Raw genomic sequence first — 9,577 nt, forward strand, 5'->3', positions numbered from 1 at the left:
GGGGTGGAAGCGGTGATTCGCATTGAGGTCCAAGTTCTGTGTTCCAGACGTAGCATCATTCGCCGGTCAGCATCTTTTTGTATCCTTGTGGTAACAGTTTATATATGATGTTTCTAGACATCAGACAGTCAAATAAAACTGAACTTGCCTATCATGACTTCTGAACACTTGAGGAGAACTGTAAAAATGATACGTGCCCTTTACATAGATCACTAAATTTAGCGTCTTAGACAGCTAAAGATTCAATGTTCTGAGAAAATTATACTGACTGCATAAGTGCGAGACTGACTTCGAACTGAGATGTTTAACTGGTTACTGGTTTCATTGTCAAAAATGAAGAAGCACCAGGTATTTTTAATTTGTAACAAATACGTAGCTCATAAATTCATTCCCATGATATAAAGATTTTCAGTCTTGCTCTAAAAGCAGCTCTTTAATGTTTCATTTATGACATGCCTCACCGCATATACAAAAGGTTGAATAAAATTTTATTTTTGAAACACAACAAAAAATGTACACTTTCTTTGTTTTACACATACACTTTTAACCTTGATAATTAAAAAAAAAGTTATGAATTGACTGTATTATGCTGTATGGCAAAAAAGTGTTCATATCACTCAAACTTCTCAAATTTTGTTAAGTTATAACCATAAACCTGAATATATGTTATTGGGATTGTGCAAAATATAATGCAATTACTTCTAGAAGGTAGTTAAAAAACTGACAAGTGTTGCATATTATGAAAAATTAAATACCAACAAAATACATTGATGTTTGTAGATGTAACATGACAAAATGTGAAGATGATCAAGTGTGAATCCATTTTATAGTCACTCATTGGCTTTTACAGTATCCAGCATAAAATTCATTGGTAATTTTAAGGCATATTATCTTTTTAAAATGCAACAACTTATCCACTGAATGACGGAAAAGTTAAAATAAAAAAATATTTGCAAAAACTACCCATGTTGTTCCTTTCTATTTTCCTAACATTTAAGGTTGTCGTCAACTACTGACAAACCCCCCCGAAAAAAAAAATTGAGGTATTGAAGTCAATAAATACCTAAAACATGGTATATGTATATAAAACGTAGGTATGAGTGTATCAAAGTATGCAATGCTCTGAAGAGACTAGAAAAACTAACAAAAAAATGCAGTCAAACTCAATTAAAGCTGGGATTCCAAACACCAGAGGCTGCAGCTGTCGGGAGGCGGGACTTTTGCAGGAGGCGGAGCGACAGAACCAGGAAGCCAACACTGACTCCGCCCAGTATGGCCACACCCGAGATCAGCGCAATGGTCAAAGCGTTTAATCGCTGGGAGGAGTTGCCAATTGCTGGTGGATGGAAATTTTAAGAAAAAAAAAAAGAAACAAATAATTTGTTGATGCGTCAATAGTATTTTTTAAATAATTTATTTAAATTTACAAATGATTGTCAGAGCTTAAAAAATATTCTTACCAAGTTGAGAGTTGTTGACAGGTGTTTCATCTGCAAAAAGGAAATGTAGGTGAACATTAAAATCTCTACATAATTTTAAAGGTGACCTGTTATGCTTCCTTGAACAGGTTAGACTAGAACTATGGGCTATACTAAACAGGTTCATTACCCCTTTTGCACAAAATCATAGAGCCTCTGTCACTTTAAATCCAAGTTGGCTTCTGTTGGCCATGCCTGCTTAACTCAATGTTTACACTTGCTCTTGAAAATGGCTTAAAATAGATGAGTAACTGTACCACTCTACATCTTTGAAAAGCAGAAGTGGAGCCTCCTGCACAACCAACACGAATCCAGCAAGTGGGTTTCCAGGTGGTACTTCAACAACAAAACACTTGTCTTTTCCAGCAGCCATTGTACATAGCATATAGTGGTAAAACTAACTGACCAAATGTGCTGGAGTTCAGCTTGGGTTGCTAGGTAACAGGGCTGCCATCGGCTGGAGCTGCTAAGTAATGGCGCTTTGTAACTCAAGAATTGGGAGGTCTTTGAAATGGCACATTTTCCAAACACCAAAAAAACCTATTGTCAAAAAAATTTGTTTTTTATTTCAAGTGGTTGGTCCATTTTTTATAAGCAACTGAAACCCAAGTAGAAGTAGAAAAATCAGCAAAATATGAATTTTACATATTAGGTGCCCCTTAAGTGCTTTTGTTTGTTTGGGTCAAAATATCTTATTTTTTATCTTTGGACTCTTAGGATCAGCCTACTTGTAAAAAAAACCTAACAAGACGGATCAGTTTATTGTTCATACCACTCCTTGTGATGATTGGACCGGCCGTGATAACGGCATTCCCAGACGCCACTGGCCGGGAATCAAGGTTCTGTTCTCCATCCCTCCTGCGCCGTCGCCCACAAATCTGTCAGTCACAATTGTCGCATTTCAGTCCTCGCCAAGATCATCTGCTCACACACACTCGCAGATTTATTTTGCTTGTTTTATTTTTTGCCACCCGTACCGGGATGAGCATGATGCAGTCATCCGCCCTGCAAAGCTTGGTGACACAGTGCAGAAACACGGTGGACATCTTCTGGTGTCTGTGCTTCACGAATCGGAAGACCTCGAAGGAGAAACGCCCCATCTGACTCTTTCCGTTCTCGAAAACGGTCGTCTGCGAGTCTTTGGAGCATCTGCATACATGCGCCGCACGCACACGCACACGCACAAGCACAAGCACAAGCACACCTGCATATTTAAACATGCATGCACTAAAAAAAAAAAAATGACAGACTGGATGTCTGGGTGTCTGCCTAAGCTGTCATAGGGTGGAAGCATTCATGAGGATAAGCCCAGCAGAGAGCATGAAAAGATAATGACTCTCTTTTGTGGGTTTATCAAGTCATCATCTTGAATGGGGGGGGGGAAAAAAGCAAGATTACCCGAAGAAAAGGTCATAGCGGAGTTCATCATTAGGATTCCCTGAGGGGGTGGTGTAACAGTAGTCCATCAAGATATTCCATCTGCAAGGGGGGACAACACTGTGAGATGGGATAGAGATCTAACTGCACATGGGAAAGCACTGGTTGGGCTTTCTTTGCCGCAGACTGGCGCCTTCACGTCCAATAATAACATAATGGCCTAATGAAAGTAGCCTAAGCACAGAAAAAATGACTACATCTGGAAAAAGTGAGAGAGAAAAAATGATGCTGGGAAAGAATGTGTCAAGAATCAAAAATATCATCAGTGAAGCCTTGGAGTAAAGACGCCATGTTAACAAAGGACGAAATAAATGAGATGTATTCCTTCAAAATGTGAAGACCTATGAAGCTGAAATGAGAAAAATAATGAAGTGTTCTGTACCGTTTGTCTAAGTTGGTAGCTTTTACAGCAGCAAACACTCTGGTTTTCAGAGCAAGGCCGGTCATTGGGATTGACAGGGGCTGACTGTACGTAGAGTCCTGCAGGAGAAGGGAAAAGTGACCTCAAATGAATAAAACTAACGTTCTGCTTTGTCAAATACTGGAAATCTGATTCGATGTATAGTGTGTCTCAAAACTGTACACACCGTGTTAAATTTTTTGACAAATAATTTCCTAACTTTTGTCTTCCTTTAATGTAACGTGCCATGATTCACATGGAGATAATAAAGTATTAAAATAAAGCGGTAAGATTAAATAAAGTAAGAGTAGATTAGAAACTGTTGTGCAGCATAGCACATATACCAAGTTGAAAATAGACATTAATAACTGGAGAAAACATTCAACTATATTTTCCCAAAACGGATGAAAAACTAAGACTAGGCTGTCAGCAGGTGGACAGCACGACTGAAATTGCATCAGATAGTACTCATTGTCACAACAATCTTTTTTTTTATTATTATTTTTTAAACTTATGTCTGGGATTATTGCAACACAGAAGCGTTTTCATTCCCAGAAAACATGCATGCTTGGTTAAAATGTACCGAAACCTTGTAGGGGTAGATCCTATGATCAGATGAAGACACAGTTGAACTCTGGGGAACAATACCAAATGGTACGTTTGGCTTAGAAAGAGCACTGCACGTCAATTAAATAACTTCATGACCACAGTGAAACATGGTAGTGGCAGTATGATGCTCTGTGGCTACATGTCTTCAGAAGGAAGAAATGTGACCATTTCTCCTTTTGATTCATGCCGTTTTGGATGAAATTGTAAATGTCTCCATTCTGAGTCAGTTTTTACCTTATAAAATGCATTGGAAGGTTTTTTTAGGGCTTCTCCTGACTGATACCTTTATTCAGTGACATTGTTCATAACTTAAGAACCTCTCTGCAAACGCTGACTTTTGCTAAAGGATGGAAATGGAAAACTCAAAGCTGAAATTATATCAAAAGACTCTTTGATTTGTTTTTTTTGTTGTTGTTTTGTTTTGTTGTTGTTTTTTCGCTATGTTATATTTCTTCTTCTTTTGTTTTGTTTGTAATTTACAGTACAGGTGACAATATGTCACAATATACGGTACATGGGAAATGCTTTAAAATCATTTATAGGAGTTACATATTTATTGGTGCTCTTGGTAAAGATTTAACCAAAAACATTTCTGCATTTCTTTTATTGCTCTAGTATAATTTCACTCTCACATTTTTAGAAAAATTTGACCTTCAACTTGAGTTTATAAAGTGATAAAAAGAAATCATGTTAATGAATAAATATTTCTATAAAATTACTTATGCAATAATCACTGGAACCCCTAATTGTGCCTATGATGTATTTTCAAAGGTTAAGCAAAGTTTAGTTAACGTTTAATTAGAATCTGTCACTTTCAATTTCTTTTGGCTATAAATATGATGCACCTCAAACCCCCATTTTTCTAAGCCTCTCTTCAAAATGGGAAAGACAGGAAACAGTAGAAGTGTTGATTTTGTGTGTGTGTGTGTGTGTGTGTGTGTGCGTGTGCGTGTGTGTCAGAAAATGAACTTCAAGAAAGCAGATACTCATTGACTCAGAGCTGTCAGTAAAACTGGATCGTTTTGCTATGATGTGCATCTATCTGGTCTTATACGATAAACTGGATAAAGTTGGCCTGGATATTTTCCTGGACTATTCCATACATACAGTCAGTAAAAAGTGATCTGGTTGCAGAAATAACTATGAAAACTCAGTCAAGCTCAAGCAATGAGGAAGTATTTTCTGCCCTACCATCACAAATGTAAATGTGTATTTGTGTAATTAAAATGTAAATGTGTAATTTAAACTGGCACAGCGGGCTTTTGTGATGAGACCAACACTGAGTTTTTCAGCAACAAACTTTCCACGTGAGTCTGGCACGAAACACAGGATGATCACTATAGAGCATGGTGGAGGATCTGTGATGCTGTGGGCTTCTTTCAACAAAACATTATCTAAAGTGGCTTATATTTACAATTCAAGAGTCAGCTTTAATATTTTAACAGAGAGAAACAAATTAGGCAACGTTCATGGTTTATCTGGCTACAAACACGCTCATTTTGAACAACTGTAGCATTTTCTCATAGAAGATGAGAATCCACAACGCTAATTTTTCAGCTTTGCTTCTAGTTAATAAATATGCTAGCAGCCCTTTTGTGGAGTATTCACATTGACAAAGTGAAAATAAACTCAGTTCTTTTTGCCTTTTTTTTTTCTTTTAAATACTGTGACTTCCTTTCTCTCCTTGTTTTGATTTTTCACCAGAATTGTTGAAAAGAATTCAGTCTTTTAACATCCATTTCATGAGAAAGAGGCCTGAATGTCTACTTTTCTTAGAAAGATTACAGAGGAACGAAAACATCATTCGAGCATTTTGGATAAACTTCCACTGAATGAATGCTTTCTGGAGGGTCATTTAATTAAGCTGTGCACTCACATTGTACAGGATCATACTGAGCGTGCTAACAAACGTGCCGTTGCTGTCCTTCACTGACACGGCGGCAGACGAGCTGTGGAAAAAGATTCAAGACTCATTATTGACTGTGTTTCACTGATGTTGGATTTGTGTACTTGGGTCTGAATGAATATGCGAGCCTTTTTAAAAATCAGATGATTCAAAACTCCACAGACAAAAATACACCGATATGAAAGCTTCAGAAATTCAGTAAAAAAAAAAAAAAACAGGCCAGGGGATCTTATAGACATTAAAAAGAGGCAGTATTGTGTGTTTGTCAGCTACATAGTGCTATTATATAGCACAATCAAGTAATTATGTCACATTCGGTGGTTATAAAAATACGGCATTTATCAAACATGATATAAAAGAAATCTGATTTCAATTTAACACCTTGAAATTGGGCCTCTGTCTCTTTAAGGAGCTCCTGCTCTTTCTGACACATCAGCATTCCTCTATTAAGCACTTAAAAACATCTGTTGGGGTTCTGGACTGAGAAATAGTTTCAATAATGAACTCATTAGCAGATGTGCACTTCCACCAGGTGTTTGCTAATTGCTGAGCTAGTTTAAAGGAGCTGAGCGTGGAAGGCGGCGCTCGTTTTACAAACTCGAATGGTTGCCACGGGAGATTCAATGATTGCTCAGACGTGCAGTAAAGAAAGCAACACTCCAAGAATGCTTTTGATGAAGTGGCCAGGTGTTTGCTAATTGCTGCAGCTAGTTTGAAGGAGCAGGCGCCCTAGGCATCTTACAAACCCAAATGGTTGCCATCAGAGATTCAAGAATTCCTCAAACATGCATGAGAGAATCAATGCAACACTCCAGGTGTGTTTTTGAGTGGGGAATAACATTATAATGATGTAAAACAGAGAAAAAAGTTGCTGTTATAAAACACTGCCCCTTTAAGGGAAGGTAACTTACGACGCCAGCTGTGAGTTATTGACTAGGTACTCTAACGGGTAGCTGCAGCTGAACTTGTACTGCAAACCAGGCAGGTAGCTGATTATAGTCGGCGGGTCGGGGGTGTCGATGTATCCTGAGATATTCCCAATTTGCACCAGCGACATGTTCCCGAAGGCGTTGACCCCGTGAGCTGTGCTGACCTGCGCAAACAGGGAGAACATCTCACAGAACAATGAAATCGGTTGTTGATTCAATAAAAGGGAGGCTTTTTTTTTTTTTTTTCCTTTTCTCCGTCGTCCCTCACCACCAGGCTGTTGCCGCAGGCCTCCAGAGTGCTGAGGCTGATGCTGAACAGGACGGCGGTGGGGAACGTGTTGTTGTTGACAAAGCCGCGGCACTGAGCATCGCCGTGCTGGCCGTTCAGGGCCAGGTCTGCGGCTGTGTAGCCCGAGTAGAGCACGGGACAGAAATTGATCTTCAGGGTGATGGTTTGGACGCCGCAGTAAATGCTGATGTCCCGCTCGGCTGGAGGGGCGGAGGACAGACAGACAGACAGACAGACAGACGGGGGTAAAGCTCGTACCAGAGTGAGTCACTTTAAATCGGCAGCAACGTTTTGTTTTTAAAGTTGTGCTGTAAGTGAAAGCAAATCGCATCTGTCCTATTTGCTGCTTAATTTTTTAAACGTACAGTACAGACCAGAAGTTTGGACACAACCGTGTGACTAATTAGACACACGGTTGTGTCCAAACTTTTGGTCTGTACTGTAGAAATATGGCGTTTTCATCTTTTTTCTTTGTTTTGGCGGGATTCATGAAGCACTTCAAGTAAGGGAAGAGTGAATAGAAATCAAGGTTTTTGTTTATGGTAAAAAGCTAAATAAAATGTAGTCAATTTGGGATTTTTTTTGTGTGTGTGTGTGTGAAACAAACAGTTGATATATTTTGTTAAATAAAGCCATTAAATAAAATGTTATTTAAATCAGACTGAGCTGAAAAATAAAAACTCTCACCCAGATAAGATATAGAAAAAGATTTGAACAATATTTTAAAAATAGCAAAATAATTAAATATGTAATTGTAAAAAAATAAAATATTTTATAATAAATAAAAAATCATTCAACTGTACTTTCTTTTCAAGACAAAATATTTCTACAGTTTTACATGTACAGTGTGACAATCCCCATCAAGATGGGATATTTCTAAGTCTTCCTTATACTATAGTAATAAAATAAACACACTTTGGCGGAAAAAAAACCCATCAGCTATTAAAATACATACTTTTGCTTTAATTGTGTTTGTAGCTGTGCTAAAATATAACACAAATATGATGCGAATGCAAATATTACAAATTTATTCATCCGCAAAGATTTAATTGTTCTCTAACGGTGTTTTTTGTTGTTGTTGTTGTTGTTGTTGTTTTTTTAACTGTGAGAATAAATCTTGCCCTGCAGAAAGCTAACGTCTTCTCTGGAAACACAGTGGAAGGAATACTAAACATTTCACTAAGAACACCCGAGGAGGGCACAGCTTAATTCGGCTTGTGCAGATTTTAGTCGCATCAGTGCAGAATAATAGACAAAATATGGCCTTAAAAAAACAGTGTTGTGAGTGTTTTGTCGTTTATCTCACCAGGAAACCTGCTGTGGTAGTTGGCGTCACAGTTGTATCCGTTAAACTGCGTGGAAACCGAGATGGCGTTCCCAATTAACAGGAGGAGGAAGCAGGTCTGTGCCATTCTGGCGCCTGACAGAGGTTTGCCCGGGGTCATCGTCAGGGAGGCAGAGGGTGGGGGAGTCAACACTGGATCAACCACATTCCTCAGTTATATGTCAAAAAGAAAAAAAAAAAACAGCAAAAAAAAAACAGCACCTATGTCGAAATTAGAGGTGACAAACACAATGCTTCCTTCCACTTATCTGCTGCACACTCTGACCTGGACCAAGGAGTTCAGCCTTCTGTCCTCAGGTCCCCTACTAATCCTTCTTCTCTGCCTCCTCTTTTTGACCCCTACACCCAACGCCTTTTAAACTGAGGTCACCCCCTCTTTCCGGCTCATTTCATTCCACTTCCCTCCTCCATCCCACCCCCCTTGAGTGTTTTTCCCCTCACCTGTTTACCTGTCTCCAGTCTTTTTCCAAGGTAATTGGCCGTAACCGTCGTCTTCCTGCGGATTTGTGACGAGAGAGCAACCTCCAAACTGGGGGGACGCCACGGTTTGTGGTGGGCACCCAGGAAGCCAAACTGAACCCCCGACGTCAGCCTCACGCTGTATCTCTCTTGTGCACGCGGAGATGAGAAAGATAGTACGACAAAAAGCCGGTGCGGCGCGGAACATGGGAAACTCCATCGGATCTGAATGGACGGGACAAATCTTTTCACGGCACCAAGAAACCTGAGCGTGCTCGGTGGGTTCCCACTCATCTCTCTTCAGTCTGATCTCCATCTGTCAGGTCAAACAAATGGTGGGCCTCAGCAGGGGGCAGGTGTCGCCCGGGGATTCGGCTTTCATCGGCTACTGGCGGCTCACATTCGCGCGAGCACAAAAGTCAGATCACGGTCCGATGCAGAGCTGTGTGTGAGTAATTGTGATGCGCAAGGCATCACTTAAAGTAGGAGCATTCAGCTGTTCATGCAGCCACGGCAGACGTTTTCTTTTTCTAAATCGCTACCAGGAAAACAGGCCTTACCTTCACTCTTCCTACAGATCTTCAAAGAAGGAAATGATTTGATTAGTCTGTTGAAGTTTCAGTTTGTTGAAAAGTCTATGAGGGTTTTTTTCTTTAACCGAACTCAGTAGGGTTGGAATCTGTCAAACGCAAGTTGTGAGTCTCCCACAAATGACCGATTAGATT

The 9,577-nt window shown here is 39.5% G+C and overlaps 1 protein-coding gene across 1 annotated transcript; it reads right to left on the reverse strand.

Moving 5' to 3' along the window:
* Positions 1 to 1,163: 1,163 nt before the first annotated feature.
* On the reverse strand, positions 1,164 to 8,816 carry zpld1b (zona pellucida-like domain containing 1b). Its single transcript, XM_044119440.1, has 10 exons — positions 8,355 to 8,816; positions 7,028 to 7,248; positions 6,742 to 6,923; positions 5,801 to 5,873; positions 3,298 to 3,395; positions 2,877 to 2,957; positions 2,456 to 2,627; positions 2,251 to 2,356; positions 1,461 to 1,490; positions 1,164 to 1,336 (listed from the first exon to the last, which is right to left on the reverse strand). The coding sequence occupies exons 1-10, from the start codon at positions 8,491 to 8,493 to the stop codon at positions 1,164 to 1,166; spliced, it is 1,275 nt and encodes a 424-aa protein (XP_043975375.1). The 5' UTR covers positions 8,494 to 8,816.
* Between the last annotated feature and the right edge of the window lie 761 nt (positions 8,817 to 9,577).

The sequence above is a fragment of the Gambusia affinis genome, linkage group LG06, assembly GCF_019740435.1.
Source record: "Gambusia affinis linkage group LG06, SWU_Gaff_1.0, whole genome shotgun sequence".
Taxonomy (NCBI): Eukaryota; Metazoa; Chordata; class Actinopteri; order Cyprinodontiformes; family Poeciliidae; genus Gambusia; species Gambusia affinis.

Bases quoted from the DNA above. Each gene is read 5' to 3' on its own strand.
- zpld1b (XM_044119440.1), bottom strand. From the start codon at position 8,493: ATGACCCCGGGCAAACCTCTGTCAGGCGCCAGAATGGCACAGACCTGC. The intron at 6,924-7,027 runs GTGAGGGACGAC...CTGTTTGCGCAG, and splicing joins CCTGCGGCAACAGCCTGGTG to GTCAGCACAGCTCACGGGGT. The intron at 2,357-2,455 runs GTACGGGTGGCA...TGTGACTGACAG, and splicing joins ACTGCATCATGCTCATCCCG to ATTTGTGGGCGACGGCGCAG.